Source organism: Oncorhynchus keta, chromosome 25, assembly GCF_023373465.1.
Source record: "Oncorhynchus keta strain PuntledgeMale-10-30-2019 chromosome 25, Oket_V2, whole genome shotgun sequence".
Lineage (NCBI taxonomy): Eukaryota > Metazoa > Chordata > Actinopteri > Salmoniformes > Salmonidae > Oncorhynchus > Oncorhynchus keta.
The window spans coordinates 18,022,591-18,040,965 of record NC_068445.1 but is presented as its reverse complement, the minus strand read 5'-3'; the positions used below and the strand labels follow the sequence as shown (position 1 = coordinate 18,040,965).

The 18,375-nt window shown below is 43.0% G+C and overlaps 1 protein-coding gene across 4 annotated transcripts in view; it reads left to right on the top strand.

Moving 5' to 3' along the window:
• LOC118358337 (PDZ and LIM domain protein 2-like) overlaps positions 1-18,375 on the top strand; it is a 58,195-nt gene that overhangs the window by 10,983 nt on the left and 28,837 nt on the right. For 3 of the 4 annotated variants that reach the window (XM_035736052.2, XM_035736050.2, XM_035736051.2), the window contains exons 2-4: positions 4,998-5,118; positions 9,301-9,452; positions 17,892-17,961. In XM_035736052.2, the coding sequence (XP_035591945.1) occupies positions 5,026-5,118; positions 9,301-9,452; positions 17,892-17,961 (315 nt within the window). In that variant the 5' untranslated portion in view covers positions 4,998-5,025. The remainder of the gene's footprint in view (positions 1-4,997; positions 5,119-9,300; positions 9,453-17,891; positions 17,962-18,375) is intronic. The other variant, XM_035736053.2, reaches the window with a different exon arrangement.

Genomic DNA, 18,375 nt, shown 5'->3' with positions numbered 1-18,375 from the left:
GAATGTAGCCAGCGACATTTCCTAATGTTTTTCTAAAAGTTCATCTTGCATTTTACTGGAGAAAAGTAGGCTGGCTACACTAAGAAAAGTAGCTACACTGATCACTACCGTCTGCTGATAGAATGCCCGTTCTTGAATTCTCATCTGAGTGAAGTGCAACACAAGCACAACATTAGTCTAATGCGGAACAAAAATTACAATAAGAAGCATTTTAGAGCTGCATTTATGAAGCGCAGCAAGGTATTGCTTATGCGTTTTTATATTTTTTTCCTTAATACAGAATCATTTGTTTTTCATTAACGCGACCCCTAAATTTAACATGCTACTTATTTGAGTAAGTAACTTATTTTAATTAGGTGAAGAATATTGTATACTTTTTGCAGTGTTTGAGAAGTCAAAGCCCTTTGCAGTGGCAGCAGTACAGATAACTCAGCCAATCTTTTCATTTCCTTGTGGGGTTTTTTCTCCTCTGGTTTTGTCCCTGTCTGCTTCTCCCCTTTCTTTTCTGAGCAGAGCAGGGATGCCTGTTGCCCTAGCAACGCCAGACGCAACAGACACCGCGTTTACACATGCTGCTCCAGAGCCAGTACTGTTCTTCCTTCAGTCCTGAGCAGAGCAGGGATGCCTGTTGCCCTAGCAACGCCAAACGCAACAGACACTTTTATACATGCTGCTCCAGAGCCACTTCCTTCAGTCATGTCTATTTTGTCAATTTGCACAATGTCTCTAGTTTACATTCGCTTGTAAATGTCCAACCTCGCCAAAAATCACATTACGGTACATACCGTAACTCTCGGAATGAATCGTGATGTGGCAAGCCCCCCCCCCCCCCAATTTTTTTTTTTTTTGATGCATGACCTATTGTAGAGTCCGATTGATTTTGCTCTACAAACTAGTAAAAGCTACTTATGGAAAGCTGAGACCCACACAAACACGCACATGTAACATGTTTTGCTCTATGATGCTCAAGCTACACGAGTGTTTTGAAGAGAAGGGTTTCCTTCTACATAAACCACAGGACATAGTGTCTAAAACTGTTATAAGCTTATAGTTGCTGTCACACAACTCCACACAGTTGTCACTGACTAGTTGGATATTCATTTCCCATTCAGCAAACAATATCTGTACTACAGCATTCCTATACATTCCTTTTTATCAAGTTTTTGCTTTGGCAGCCCTTATTTGTTTTGACATTTGTCAATAAACCTCTTGAAAGCACCTGTTTTTATAGCCTTTTGTTTTCTACTTGTAGCCCTGGTTGTCCTAAACATTTAAATGGTAAAACACTTCATTGTGTGACTAAATATAAGGGCTGGACATGCAGATAAATGAAAAGCTGGTTTTATTTTAAAAATATACGGTATATTCTTGGGTCTCTGGACTGATGGGGTTAACACCTGAAGTGTAACTATATTACTGTAATGATCTGTTTACCAACAACAGTATTTCAGGTCAATAGCTCACGTTCACCTCAACTGATCTAACTGACAGACTATACCAATAGCAAACAGCTATGACCAATAGCAAGCAGTTATCACCCTTACGCTGCCAATAGCAAGCAGTTTTACAGAGAAGTCGGTCCATTAACACTGAATTAGCACTGTGCCCTGTTGATAATGGCTCCAGTGGGAGAGCTGCTGATCCTGGTCCATTGGACTAATTCAACAGCCCAGAGGCTGGGAACATTAGTGTCGGTCCCCAGGGACTACAGCAGGAACAACAGCAGGGGCCTCGGCTGTTCCTCATGGCCACAGCAATTAAGGCCTGTAAATGATGGCGAGCCTGGTAACCCCACTAACTGCCTGACTGTGCTAATGACTGGGTTGGTTAGTGCTGCTTGTCCCAAAACCTTGTGGAATGTACAGACAGCTGTAGATGGCTGAAATGGGCCAGTTTAAGGAGGGAGAGATGTCCCAGACTGACTGGGTTCACTGTCTGCTATGCTTCTGCCTGGGTGACTGTGGAACCAGCCTTGGCTCCTAAAGATAGACGACCACCTCAATTGTAACACTATGGTATATGGAACTAGACAGATCATATTTCCAGGAAGATTTAAGACCAGGGACGACATCCATGTGCATTCTCCACCGATCAGTTGTTCCTTCAGTCCTGCTAGACATAAGATTAGGAAGGTTGCCACATGGTGTGCCTAGGTTCAGATGTTGATATGTCCAAGTATGTTTCATTTCAAATTCCTACATACACAGTCATGCTATATAGTTGCATAACGACTTCTGAATCCAGAATTGGGAAACGTCAGCCTTTTGATGTAGGATTTGTCTGCATTTTGTTTCTGGGTCAAACATGTTTAGTCACAAGTCCACTCCAACTCTCTGTGGCTGTATACGGAACGGATTTCAACAGGGACTTGAACACAATAACTTCCTAATTACACAAGACAAGTATTTGCGAGACTGAGCATGCTTTCTTTTCTATATTTAACTCGATGTTATGCAATTTAGGTTGCTTTCAGCTAAGTGAAGTTGTATTCATTGAGCCCTCCACTGGTGAAAAAAAATGTTGATGCATGCCAGCAAAGGCACTGCACGACAATAAATTAATTGCACTATAATGGTGACAAATGGTGCCCACAAACTGTAAGGGCCTACAGCTTTCTTTTCAGCACCATGGAGTGACTCCTTAAAACTGCTACACCTGGCTGTCAGCGGAGTCTTGTCTGGGAGCGAAACATTTACTGCCTTTTACGATGGATGCAGTCTATAACTATTTGTTATTTTTAAATGTACAGTGACAGAATTCAGAACATGGGCCATTCTTACAGTGTTCTCCCTGTACACAAAGTTCGAACCGCAGGATAAATAAAGGGGGAATATAAGGAGACAATGAAAGCTCTTAGAATATCCAATGATTACATTTCTCTAAAACAGGCTATAGGCTACATGTGCACCACCAAGTCAAAACAGTAGGCCAAGTTATGAGGGGGGACAAATTTATTAGGGGGAGACACATGGGCTACTAACAGCTTACGACACAACATACACTTAGTATTACTTTCTTATTTACAGTATACATATCTCCCTGGCATATTACATCATTTATGCAGCAGCATACAAGACATTTTTGGACTCACCTTGTTGTACTGTGCTCAATTTAACAGGTAGGTGGCACGGCGGTCCTTCTTGCCGGCACATTTTGTCATCAAAGTCTGGCGCTCTCTGGATTCATGGTGCTTTCAAGATGACTTGGAACTTGGGGGGGAAAAAAAACTTTGTTGAATCAAGACATCAGTGTTCTCCAGGTCGACGCTGTAGAATGAGGCCCGAGTTCCCAACTTGGAATTCCGAGTTGGATGACCGTTCAAAGCATATTTTCCCAGACGGGGCTCGCCGTTCTGGTTAAGTGTGCCTCGAATTCTACATAAATCACTGACTGTTACCAGCAAATAACCCCACATCATCACACCACCTCCATACTTGACGGTGGGAACCACATATGCGGAGATATGTGCACCTAATCTGCGACTCACAAAGACAAGGTGGCTGAAACCAAAAATCTCACATTTGAACTCATCAGACCAAAGGACAGATCTCCAACGGTCAAATGTCCATTGTTCGTGTTTCTTGACCCAAGCAAGTCCCTTCTTATTATTGGTGTCCTTTTAGTGGTTTCTTTGCAGCAATTCAACCATGAAGGCTGGATTCATGCAGTCTCCTATGAACAGTTGAGATGTGTCTGTTACTTGAACTCTGACGCATTTATTTGGGGTGGAATTTCTGAGGTGCAGTTAACACTAATGAACTTATCCTCTGCAGCAGACTAGGTCTTCCTTTCCTCTGGTGGTCCTCAGAGCCCATTTCATCATAGCGCCTGATGGTTTTTGCAACTGCACTTGAAGAAATCTTCAAAGTTCTTTACATTTTCCGTATTGACTGATCTTCATGTCTTAAAATAATGATGGACTGCCGTTTCTCTTTGCTTATTTGAGCTGTTCTTGCCATTAATATGGACTTGGTCTTTTACCAAATAGGGCTATCTTCTGTATACCACGCCTACCTTGTCACAACACAAATGATTTGCTCAAACGCATTAAGAAGTTAAAAGTTAATTTGTGGAATTTCTTTCCCTCTATGGGATCTATGTCCTTCCACCGGGAAAGTTGAGCTAACGTGCACTAATGTATTTAGCATGACGTTGTAAGTGACAAACTTTATCAGGATATAGACATGTCTTATGGGCAGAAAGATCAACAAGAATTTAAGCTAACTGCACTGTCCAATTTACAGTAGCTATTACGGTGAAAAAAATACCATTCTATTGTTTGAGTGCATAACAACAAACTTATCATGGCAGCTGGTTTGATACATTCACTTATATTCAATATACGTGATATTGCTCTGATTTGTCATCCTGAGGGTCCCAGAGATAAAATGTAGCCTAGTTTTGTTTTGATAAAATAAATTTTTATATGAAAATGTAGGAACTGGGTTCTAAAATTTTAACCCCTGCTGTTTCTCAACACAGCATGAATCACAAAGGAGAGGGAGCTGTCACTCTCAACATAAACACATGTGCAAATGATAAACACTACAGTAATGTTGTGCATGAGAAGGGCATTGAGTTATGGGGGCCAATTGTATACTGTACCCATTAGATGCATTGACATACCGTAAACCACACTTCCTAAGGGAAAGGGCAGCATCCTGTGCTATGATCCCTTTTTTAAAATAAGATGGAAATAAGTCCATGGTGAAATGTAAATGAGATCTGTGGATCTGCTGAACAGAAATGTTTGACTTGATTTGTATCCTGTGGTAAGATACCACATTATGCTATGTTATTATTATTTTTTTTATAAGGATATTTTACAGATTTATTGAAACTGTTGGTTTGCAGGAACTTGAACAATGTCAGTCATGTGCCTTTTGGGTTTCAGATTCCTTCCATTCCTTTTAGATGTGGTTACACAATGTTATGTTAAGTGGAAGTCAGGTGACAGCAGTTCTCACGTCTCCTTTCTCTCTCTCGGGTTGGAACAGGCAGTAGGTGGCAACCTCAGGTCACGTGATGGCGCTGACAGTGAACCTGATTGGTCCGTCTCCATGGGGGTTTAGAATATACGGAGGAAGGGACTTCAAGAAGGTGATAACCATTTCCAAGGTAATTGCTAACGACCTTACTGCTAGTCTGTCACACCCTATCCTCTGTAAAGAAAAACATGGCATGCCAACTCCACTTCCTCAGTCTCTGCTGTACTTCTCTGCTCCTCTCATTGTTTATCTTCATTGGCTGCTTTCTACCTGTTTCCTTGACTACTGTATTTAGTCAGATTGGAATGAAGGCTACATCAGGAGGAAACCGGGGGTGGGGGTGCTGCTGCTGAGTGTCAGACCATTGTGAAGCAACAGGAAGAAGGAGCTGTAAAAGGGAGGACATTAGCATATCGTTCTCCTGAAAACAAATCAGGAAATCCAGGGCAGGCTCCATGCCACAGCCACTCTGAAACCCAGGGCGGACTGCTCCCTGCCTGCCACAGACACTCTGAAACCCAGGGTGGACCGCTCCCTGCCTGCCACAGCCACTCTGAAGCCCAGGGCGGACCGCTCCCTGCCTGCCACAGACACTCTGAAACCCAGGGCGGACCGCTCCCTGCCTGCCACAGACACTCTGAAACCCAGGGCGGACCGCTCCCTGCCTGCCACAGACACTCTGAAACCCAGGGCGGACCGCTCCCTGCCTGCCACAGACACTCTGAAACCCAGGGCGGACCGCTCCCTGCCTGCCACAGACACTCTGAAACCCAGGGCGGACCGCTCCCTGCCTGCCACAGACACTCTGAAACCCAGGGCGGACTGCTCCCTGCCTGCCACAGCCACTCTGCCCACTGCACATCCTGATTCTTCACTACCACGGAATTCTCTATCATTCCGCAAACCTTTTAATGCAAGTGGATCGTTGTGTTTTTGGGGTACTGTTGTTGACTTCAAAGGCATCATTTATTGTCAGCCCATTTAATAGCTACTTTCTTGTGACGATGGGCATTCCTTCCAATTTTCTAGCTCTAGTCAAACATGTAGTCAACAACACCAGCATGCAGGAAACACAGGGAATTGTCTCAACTATCAAACAGTCACTTAAAAGAAACGGGGACCCATGCTGAGGAGGGAGACCTCATCAGTGAAAGTGGTTGTCAAACCTATTGGAGAAGCAGGATTTCCCCCCCTCCCTCTCTGGTTATGCAGCTATGGCTTTGGTCTGTCTGAAGTGGTTGCGTCTTGGCACTGAAACAACATGGATGGCCCCTCCTTTTCCCGTCCTGTTGGCCTGACTAGAGAGCCTGCCCCTTTTTCTGTCGGGCATAGCCCCTGAGAAAGCTGCATCCTTAGTTTATGTTAATTGAAGCGTGCCCTGATCCGAAAAGGCAGGCACCATTGTGGGTTGCCACAGCAACACGTAATTGCCACTCGAGTGGACCCACAGACATGGCATCTCTACCCTCTTGCTTTGCAAAATGGACAAACACCCTGTTGCCTGTCATTCTCTCTGCAGTCTTCCATGTTTCTGCTGGAGATTTATGAAGGCAGCCTCTTCTCTTCACTGATTGGTTTTTCTTTTCTCCCCTATTTCTGTCTTTAATTGTGCGCCAGCCTTGTCGATGGCAAAAGTTGGGCTGCTCGCCGTTGTTCACAAGTGCTCAATACTCCCGAGTTAATCTCCTCATTTGGGTTTTGTATGGTTGAGTGTTTGCTGGTGTGTTTTTGTTCCTGGTAAATCCACTTGAATTCAATCCATTTTTGATAGCACCCCTTTTGATTTTAACAAACATTCCCATTCATATATTTGCCTGTTGTGGAAGTGCTCAGAAAGTGACTTTTTGGACCTGAATGCCAAAACATTCAAGCGATAAAGTTGACCTATTTTTGCCTACCCATACCCTGTGACATAAACAGTTCAGATTGATATATACCTTTTATAAGCTTACAAACAGAGTTGTTAAACTATTTAATAATTTCTATAATATTTGTTAAATTCTCTAAACACGTAAAAAAAATGTTTCATATGTTGTAGCTTGGGCCCTATTTTCCATCATCTGATGTGTTTGTTGTGCCCGCCATCGGTTGAAACACAACACACTCTTGAATACAGGGTGGGTGTCATGTTTTGGCTGGTGAATACAATTTAGATTTACTACAAAGAAGAATCTGTGTCAAGGCACAGATCTGGAGAAGGCTACTTCTCTGCAGCATTGAAGGTCCCCGAGAACACAGTGGCCTCCATAATTCCTAAATGGAAGAAGTTTGGAACAACCAAGACTCTTTATAGAAGGAAAAGAAGCCAACAAGTGCTTAGCATATGTGGGAACTCCTTCAAGACTGTTGAACGCATTCCAGGTGACTACTTCATGAAGCTGGTTGAGAGAATGCTAAGAGTGTACAAAGCTGCCATCAAGGCAAAGGGTGGCTACTTTGAAGAATCTCAAATATATTTTGATTTGATTAACATTTTTTTTTTTAAATGTTTGGTTACTACATGATTCCATATGTGTGTTTTTTTTTCCACCTAGTTTTTATGTCTTCACTATTATTCTACAATGTAGTAAAAGTAAACACTCTTGAATGAGTAGGTGTGTCCAAACTTTTGACCGGTACTTTGACTGGTACTCTCTCTGTGTGTGTGTGTGTGTGTGTGTGTGTGTATAATATATGATATTGATTAATGGCTGCCCAACCAGTGCCAAGATGAGGGCGGATTTCTCAATTTCTGCATACAATTGAGTGTGTATTGACTTATTAATGAACTGTTACTGTAAATGGTTAGCTGACTGATATATCCCAGCTATCTAGCTAACCATGGGTAATCTTATTAAATGATGCTATACAGCCCAAACAGTGTATATATTGCTAGACTAGAGATATGCCCTAGCTTATAGTTTGTTAGTGAGTTGCAGATCTAACTAGCTGGAATGAAGCAAACGTGTGAATAGTAGCCATGTAAATGTAGCCTTGCACTGTTTACAGTAGGTCCTCAGCTAGCCAGACCTGTCTGATCGGGTGCCATGGGTGTGTCCAGCATACACCTGTGCAAATCTGTGTGTTTATCAAAGGAATTACACATCCAACCAATGCCTCAAGTGTAGTGCTGTAGGTCCACCACAGACCTGGAGGTTGTGGGGTCCTGTCCAGACAACCCCTAGACACTTGTAGAAATATGAGAGAATTGGACCGGTTTAAGCAATACTGCCAAAATTGCACCAAGCCTGGACCTCTCACCATGTCACCACCTATCAATTCCTCTGGGCAGTAGACTAGGGGTTGTTTCTGGACAGGCAGTGGATATTCTGTTAGCTCAGTAATTCATTGTCTGGCACTGTCCCCAAAACATAGCTGTCAAATACTTGCTTCCTCTGTCCTCAATTGCATTTCCTTGATTCATTGCATCCTCTCTCCTCATCCTTCTCAAAACCCATTTGGATAAGAAGGTCAGAAGTCCCTCCCCCTCTCGCCTTCTTATCCAATGGGTTTTGAGAAGTGAGGAATGAAGGAAATGAAATTGAGATTCTCCCCTTGTTTCCTCCTTTCCTCAACTCTCTCAAAGCACATTTGGGGGAGAGGAGTGAAGGTTTCTCCCCTCAGGCTCCAATGCACTTTTTATTTTAAGGAGAGGCAAGGAGTACAGAAAGCAAGAATGTGATGTCTAGTTTACACGCAAACACACACTGCTTGAAGAGTTGACTGATTTTATGTTTTGGCATTCAGGTCCAACAAGTCACTTTCTGGCCACTTCATGAGCAGACATGTATGGGAAATTTTTGTTTAAATCAAGAGATGCTGTCAAAGGTATTGAATTCAAATGGATGTACCCTTCCATTAGGCTGGAATTCCTCCTAATGCAGGCAGTAGACCCCATTGGCCTTGACATGGAGGGGGGCTGGCTGGCATCAAAGGTTAGGCCAGAGTAGTCGACCCCACAGCTCCCTCCGGGTGTCATAAATCCTCAATTTTGAGGTGTTCCAGGTGCGTGATGGGCCGGTGTCTTACATTTTGGTTGCAATAAACATTAGAATCACTTGCTAGAGTCCTGCAAGACCTCATTGACACCTGAAAGGCAAACTGAGAAACAGCCCATCTCTTCACAACAGCCACATAACCTGGCTGGGCCTCATGTTATTACAATAATGACCGTTCACATCTGTCAGCCCTTGACAAATAGTCCAACACTCGTAAGATATGCAGCCTTTCGTTCAGGCATGCTGGTTATTTACGTTGCTGATAGCACCATGTCTGCACCAAGTCCACAGGCAGTAGTGTGAGTCTGACTGCAGCTCTTACTTCTGGCCCACAGGTCAACGGGGGCAGCAAAGCCGAGCTGGCTGCCCTGCAGCCTGGTGATGTCATCCTGGAGATCAATGGAGAGAACACAGTGGACATGCTCAATGTGGAGGCCCAGAACAAGATCAAAAACTCCAAGACTCAACTGCAGCTGCTGGTGGAGAGGTAGGGTTCACTACATTGCACAGCTCAGGAGCATAGATGTATCCTCATGTACGGTATCTAAGAGTGTCAATATGTTTTCATATCTTGGCGTAGATTTACATTTTTGCCATTTAGTAGACTCTTATCCAGAGCCTTTCTCAAGGGAATATTGACAGCTTTGTCACCAAGTTTGCTTGGGGATTCGAACCAGTGACCTTTTTGCCACTGGCCCAACGCTCTTAATTGCTAGGCTAGCTGCCTAGATTATTTTTATTCTGTAGGAAGTCCTTACATTAACAGCTTGGCCATGGAAACACTCATCCAAACATCAGATGGGGTCACCACAACGTGGCATCGAGACCACATCTGTGCCTTCTGGTCAGCTTAGATCTGCGGATTGCTTGTATATGTGCCAGTTCCACAGTCGCCACATCCTCTTTCCCAGTTTCCACTTGTCTGCTGTTTTTGTTTTTTAATGTCTTAAGATGTCCCAGCTCTCTCTCCCTACAAAGGACCAGTGGTTTCATTCTGGGGGAATACCAGAATGGGTCAGAATTATGTTGCCAAAATGTACTGTCTGTTACATTTTCCATGTTAATAAACTTTGTTTGGATGTTAGCTGAGACCTTGTTAGGGTGGCAGAGAATTGGCTCCACATTGGACCTTTTCCTGTGAAGTGAGACCATTCTTGGCTGGTGTTTTGATTATGGCTCAGTCTTTTTTTTTTTTTTTTTTTCCTGTCTCTCTCTCTCTCCCACCAACTTCTACCTACCTACAAAAGTTTGGGGTCACTTAGAAATGTCCTGGTTTTTTAAATGTTTTTTTTTTGTCCATAAAAATATAAAATTCATCAGAAATACAGCGTAGACATTGTTCATGTTGTAAATGACTATTGTAGCTGGAAACAGCTTTTTTGTTTTTGTTTCATGGAATATCTACATAGGCATACAGAGGCCCATTATCAGCAACCATCACTCCTGTGTTCCAATTGTACGTTGTATTAGCTAATCCAAGTTTATCATTTTTAAAAGGCTTATTGATCATTAGAAAACCCTTTTCCCTCAAGTCCTCAACTGGCAGCTTCATTAAAGAGTACCTGCAAAACACCAGTCTCAATGTGAAGAGGCGAGACTCTGGGATGCTGGCCTTCAAGGCAGAGTTGCAAAGAAAAAGCCATTTCTCAGACTGGCCAATAAAAAAAAAAGATTAAGATGGGCAAAGGAACACCGACACTGGACAGAGGAACTCTGCCTAGAAGGCCATCCCAGAGTTGCCTGTTGACATTGAGACGGGTGTTTTGCGGGTACTATTTAATGACGCTGCAAGTTAAGGACTTGTGAGGCTTCTGTTTCTCAAACTAGACATTATAATGTACTTGTCCTCTTGCTCAGTTCTGCACCGGGCCCTCACTCCTTTCTATTCTGGTTAGAGCCAGTTTGCGCTGTTCTGTGAAGGGAGTAGTACACAGCGTTGTACGAGATCTTCAGTTTCTTGACAATTTCTCGCCAGGAATAACCTTTCATTTCTCAGAACACAAATTTGTCTTTGTTTCTGGCCATTTTGACCCTGTAATCGAACCCACATGCTGATGCTCCAGATATTCAACTAGTCTAAAGAAGGCCAGTTTCATTGCTTCTTTAATCAGAACAACAGTTTTCAGCTGTGCTAACATAATTGCAAAAGGGATTTCTAATGATCAATTAGCCTTTTTTAATTTTTATTATCAACTTTGATTAGCTAACACAATGTGCCATTGGAACACAGGAGGGATGGTTGCTGACAATGGACCTCTGTATGCCTGTGTATATATTCAATAAAAACATCTGTTTCCAGCTAAAATAGTAATTTACAACATTAACCATGTCTATTCTGTATTTCTGATCAATTTGATATTTTAATGGACAAAAAAATGTACCCCTCTTTAAAAAAACAAGGACATTTCTAAGTGACCCCAAACTTTTGAACGTGTATTTTTAAAATGTATATACCATATATATCTCACACACCCCGTGAGATACAGACAGACTTCCTCTTTGTGTGTCCTGCGCCCATGTGAGTGGATTTTTCCCTGCTGACCCCATGCCTCCTTCTGAGCCAGAAACAGCACACACACATGACTCACTAGCTGCCCAGGACAATGGCACTCTGTAGCTCTGCCAGCCACTCTGCCCCATCTGCTCCAAGTCCTACTGGCAGAGTCAGACAGGATGAGCAAGGCGGTGAAGGGTGGTCTGCACGATCAAGGCCCTACCGTCTTTAGATGGTAGGGAGTACCATGTCTCTCTTACCCATCCTAGTCAAGCACCTCTCTAGCCACCTCTAATCAATTACAATATGTGGCCCCATGTAGGGTCAACCTACAGCAATGTGTTGTTCTTAAAGGGAAGTTTACTCCCAGAAGGCATCATTCAAGGCACACACACTGCAGTGCAATGCCTGATAATCTGAAGTGTAAACAGAGAGGACCCTGGTAAATGGGTTTACAGCCCTGCTGAACACAGCAGCTGGGTTTGCCCATGGGCAGAGGTTGGCATCAGCCCACCCTTAGAATAGGAGTGTTGGTTAAGGGCGTGACTGTCTTAAACTGAGGAACTGCTCCATTGCAGATACACTTGCCAGTGTTCAACCCATCAAACAGCCCGTTGTGCAATAACCAGACTTGTGGACTCTTTGATGTACTTCTTGATTCCAGTTTGAAATCTGCAGCTCGGTGGAGATTTTACTGTGATGCTCAATAGAAAGTCACCAGCAGTATATTGTCATCAATGCTTGGTCATTTAGCCTCCATTGCCCTCAGCTGTCTCTTAATGAATCAATTGATCACTGTCCTTGTGTGCATGTCTTGTACCTCTGATCCTATTGGTCCTTGTAATGTGGTGTTACTGAGCAACTGCAGATGGGCATCGGAAATTGTCTAACAGCTGTTCTATAGGCTACTGTAGAGGCAGCCCTATAGTCATTTTTCTTAAAAAAAAAAAATTGTGCCAAAGTCTCACGTCTGTGACTAGTTTACAAGTGAGAAGTTATTTTATTTAACCAGGTAGGCCAGTTGAGAACAATTTCTCATTTACAACTGCGACCTGAGCAAGCAAAGCAGTGCAACAAAAACAACAGAGTTACACATGGGATAAACAAACATGCAGTCAATAACAATAGAAAAATGTTTATACAGTGTGTGCAAATGAAGTAAGGAGGTAAGGCAATAAATAGGCTAATAGTGGTGAAGTAATTACAATTTAGCATTTTACACTGGAGTGACATATGTGCAAGTAGAAATACTGGTGTGCAAAAGAGCAGAAAAACATATGGGGATGAGGTACAGTTGAAGTCGGAAGTTTACATACACCTTAGCCAAATACATTTACAGTTTTTCACAATTCCTGACGTTTAATCCTAGTACAAATTCACTGTTTTAGGTCAGTTGCTATCACCACTTTATTTTAAGAATGTGAAATGTCAGAATAATAGTAGAGTGATGGATTTTATTTCAGCTTTTATTTCTTTCATCACATCCCCAGTGGGTCAGAAGTTTACATACACTCAATTAGTATTTGGTAGCATTGCCTTAATTGTTTAACTTGGATCAAACGTTTCAGTTAGCCTTCCAGAAGCTTCCCAACAATAAGTGGTTGTATTTTGGCCCATTCCTCCTGACAGAGCTGGTGTAACGGAGTCAGGTTAGTAGGCCTCCTTGCTCGCACACGCTTTTTCAGTTCTGCCCACACATTTCTATAGGACTGAGGTCAGGGCTTTGTGATGGCCACTCCAATACCTTGACTTTGTCGTCCTTAAGCCATTTTGCCACAACTTTGGAAGTATGCTGGGGTCATTGTCCATTTGGAAGACCCATTTGCGACCAAGCTTTAACTTCCTGACTGATGTTGCTTCAATATATCCACATTTTCTGTCCTCATGATGCCATCTATTTTGAAGTGCACCCCCACAACATGATGCTGCCACCATCGTGCTTCACGGTTGGGATGGTGTTCTTCGACTTGTAAGCCTCCACCTTTTTCCTTCAAACATAACGATGGTCATTATTGCCAAACTGTTCTATTTTTGTTTCGTCCGACCAGAGGACAATTCTCCAAAAAGTACGATCTTTGTCCACATGTGCAGTTGCAAACCGTAGTCTGGCTTTTTTATGGCGGTTTTGGAGCAGTGGCTTCTTCCTTGCTGAGCGGCCTTTCAGGTTATGTCAATATAGGACTCGTTTTACTGTGGATATAGATACTTTTGTACCCGTTTCATCCATCTTCACAAGGTCCTCTGCTGTTGTTCTGGGATTGATTTGCACTTTTCGCACCACAGTGCGTTCATCTCTAGGAGACAGAATGCGTCTCCATTCCCAAGCGGTATGGCGGTTGCTTGGTCCCATGGTGTTTACACTTGGGAGCAATTTCCAATAGTACGCAAGGTTGAACCATATTTGTGGAGGTCTACAATTGTTTTTCTGAGGTCTAGGCTTTCTTTTGATTTTCCCATGATGTCAAGCAAAGAGGCACCAAGTTGGAAGGTAGGCCTTGACATCCACAGGTACACCTCCAATTGACTCAAATGATGTCAATTAGCCTATCAGATGCTTCTAAAGCCATGACATTTTCTGGAATTTTCCAAGCTGTTTAAAGGCACAGTCAACTTAGTGCATGTGTTCTGACCCACTAGAATTATGATACAGTGAAATAGTCTGTCTGTAAACAATTGTTGGACTTTGTCATACACAAAGTAGACCTCCTAACCGACTTGCCAAAACTATAGTTTGAACAAGAACTTTGGAGTGGTTGAAAAATGAGTTTTAATGACTCCAACCTAAGTGTATGTATTCTTCCGACTTCAACTGTAGGTAGTTGGTTGTATCGTCTATTTACAGATTGGCCATTTACAGCTGCAGCGATCGATGCTTAAAGTTAGTGAGGGAGATACAAGTCTCCAACTTCAGTGATTTAAAAAAATATATATATATTTTTTTGCTATTTGTTCCAGTCATTCACCTCAGATCTTGATGGAAAGGCGGCCAAAAAAGCTGTTGGCTTTGGGGATGACCAGTGAAATATACCTGCTGGAGCGTGTGCTACGGGTTGGTATTGCTATGGTGACCAGTAAACTGAGATTAGGCAGCACTTTATGGATGACCTGGAGCCAGTGGGTTTGGTAACGAATATGTAGCGAGGACCAGCCAACGAGAGCATACAGGTCGCAGTGGTTTGTAGTATATGGGGCTTTGGTGACAAAATGGATGGCACTGTGATGGACTACGTCCAGTTTGCTGAGTAGAGTGTTGGAGGCTATTTTGTAAATGACATCAACGAAGTCGGATAGGTAGGATAGTCAGTTTTACCAGGGTATGTTTGGCAGCATGAGTGAAAGGAGGCTTTGTTGCGAAATAGGAAGCCAATTCTAGATTTAATTTTGGATTGGAGATGCTTAATGTGAGTCTGGAAGGAGAGTTTACAGTCTAGCCAGACACCTAGGTATTTGTAGTTGTCCACATTCTAAGTCAGAACCGTCCAGAGTAGTGGCATGCAATGGTCTATGTGGACAGTGTACGAATGGAAGTCAAGATGTCTATAAGACAAGACATTGGTATGTACTGTATTAGTTCACTGGAGTGTCCCCATTCTTCCTGTTTCCATTATTGTGAAGTTGAGAAGGCAGGCACAATAGACAGGAGTCTATGGAAACTGAAGAATGCATGACAGGCAAACTACCAAGTCTCCTATATGACAAAGATCAACATACTGTTCCATTTTGGATCATGATACAAGTCCCTGTTCTGTGCAGGGATCAGATCTCTAGAGGTGAGACTATCATCTTCACCTCAGACAGCCACTGCTCTCAGCCCATGCTCATCCACCCATCTACTGCTGTACATGAGGCCTGTGGTAGAGGGCAAAGGTCATATTACATAAGGCCCAGCTGTTAACCTTGGATGCCTCTCATTGTCTGAAGGACATCAGTTAAATGTATCCTCGTCTCTCTCAACCACAGGATCTTTCTTCTGTGAACTGTTGGCATTCCAAGTGAACACAGGCATTTCCTTACAGGGAACTTATTTTGAACTCTAATTAACCATCCATTATGTCCCATTTTTATCCTGTAAGTGTAATATCTTCCGACTGCTGTAGCATGAGGAGCCTGTTTTCCTATTTCAGCTGTTCCTCTGGTTGGATGTGTGCCTGCACATGTGGAGTATTCAGATACAGCCCAGACCCTGTTTCTGCTGTTAGAGGTGTGTTTCTGGGCGATTTACCACAGGCGTCCAGGGTCTTCCTGTGCGCCTCATTACCCTGGGCTGAGGCTCAGCTGAGAGGAGAGGCAGGCAGCCCTACAGTGGGGGGTCACTAGTTGTTTACATTGGCTCGTACAGCCCTTACATATTTCCCTTCCGAACTCAATGATAGAACTGCGCATATGTTTTATTAAAGCGAGCACAGTGAAAGAGCTGGAAAGATGAGACTCTGCTAGGAGCGTCATGTTAAAGAGCATCAGAATCTTCAAAACAATTCTCTACTACCTGTCGACTGCAGGCATTTTTAATCAAAACGACATACCAGTGGTTGTACTGACAGCACTTTGGCATAGGGGAAACCAAAACAAGGTGTCTGATTCAAAGATCCGCTTTTGATTTTTGCAGCTGCGCACTTGCACATTGGTGCATACTTGCTGTTAGTCTTCAGTTTCGCACTCTGATCTCTTGTGACATATATGCACTTCGGAGGCGGTAATCAGATTTTCATACCCACATACCGTTTCTATACCATATCGTTGTATACGGTATTACAGGAAGTGCACACATGGGGCGCTATTTAAAAAAACATACAGTACCAGTCAAAAGTTTGGACACTTACTCATTCAAGGGTTTTTCTTCTTTTTGACATTGTAGAATAATAGTGAAGACATCAACTATGAAATAACACATGGAATCATGTAGTAACCAAAAAAGTGTTAAACAAATCCAAATATATTTTGAGATTCTTCAAATTAGCCACCCTTTGCCTTGACAGCTTTGCACGCTCTTGGCAGTCTCTCAACCAGATACACCTGGAATGCTTTTCCAACAGTCTTGAAGGACTTCCCACATGCTGAGTACTTGTTGACTGCTTTTCCTTCACACTGTGGTCCAACTCATCCCAAACCATCTCAATTGGGTTGAGGTCGGGTGATTGTGGAGGCCAGGTCATCTGATGCAGCACTCCATCACTCTCCTTCTTAGTCAAATAGCCCTTACACAGCCTGGGGGTGTGTTGGTTCATTGTCCTGTTGAAAAATACATTTTAGTCTCACTAAGTGCAAACGGGATGGGATGGTGTATCGCTGCAGAATGCTGTGGTACAGTAGCCATGCTGTGTGCTGTGAATTCTAAATAAATCACTGACTGTGTCACCAGCAAAGCACCATCACACCACCACCTCCATGCTTAACGGTGGGAACCACACATTCGGAGATCATCCGTTCACCTACTCTGCGTCTCACAAATACGCACGGTGGTTGGAACCAAAAATCTAAAATTTGGACTCATCAGACCAAAGAACAGATTTCCACCGGTCTAGTGTCCATTGCTTGTGTTTCTTGGCCCAAGCAAGTCTCTTCTTATTGATGTCCTTTTAGTGGTTTCTTTGCAGCAATTCAACAATGAAGGCCTGATTCACGCAGTCTCCTCTGAACAGTTGATGTTGATGTCTGTTGCTTGAATTCTGAAGCAATTATTTGGGCTGCAATCTGAGGCTGTTAACTCTAATCAACTTATTCTCTGAACTATAGCCATTGACTTCTACTGTGCAAATATACTGTGCGTTATAGGGAAATAATGCACATTCTAGAACGCCCTTCAAGCCAATCAGAAACAAGTGTTCAACACCGCTGTCGGTATTTTGAAATACCCCGGTATACGGTATAAATGGTATATTGCCTAATATGCACGCAAGTACACACACAAGTCCTCTGGCACTCACAAAATATCTGAAATGAACCTTTTGTGTAATGTATCTAACCACATCAAATCAGACCATTCTACTTAACGTGTTGATGAATAATATGAGACATTACATTAGATGTTATCAGAGCTTCCAGTCTATCATTGTAGGGAATACTTTGACATGGCTCAAGTCATCTAACAGACCTGATTTAAATCATTAGTGTGAGAATTACTGTAGTTGACCTTGGGTCCATGTCTTTGAAGTAAAACTCATGTGGGGGTTTTGGCTTGTATCCTGTAATGCATTGACGTACGCAAGCTTCCTTACTCATTATCCTTTAACAACTCATTTTAAGCAATCATGGTTTTGGGTACTTGTTTAGGGCTTGACATGGGTGAATTATGTGGTACTGAAGACTGTTACTCTACTGGGCCAGTGTTGCACTCTCTTGGGATGTGGATACCATTCTCCTGATTTATTACAGGTTAGGTTGTGTGTGTGTGTGTGTGTGTGTGGTCCATTGATCTCCAGTGTCTTCCTACAGGCCTGAGCCCCCCAGCCCTGAACAGACCAATGGAACTACCACCCCAGAAAAGCTCACTGGACGCTTCCAGGTCAGTCAATCATGTCCTCTTTCTCACTATGTAGGGGCTTCCATCTTTGGTCTGCAAGTTCCCTTTAGGACAGCTATCACCCTAAACCGTCTCACTGTAAAGTATTTAAACACTATCTGTGAATCAGTACTTTTGTTGATGGGCATATGTTGGATGTAAGGCCTATTAAAACGCCGTAGGCCTTCACTTTATGACCCATCGAGACATTCTTTCCTACGGTGTTTATCCCACTATCTTCCAGTATCTGGTTACATCAGCAGCATATCTCTACATGATGAATCCTGTCCTAATGGTTTGTGTAATGGCTGATGCCCGAAAGCCATGTAGATGCTGTGTCTGCTTCATATTTACATATCACTTATCAATGATTTATTGGAGGTCCAGATGAGCCGGAAGCAGACATCCTCGTGTGAC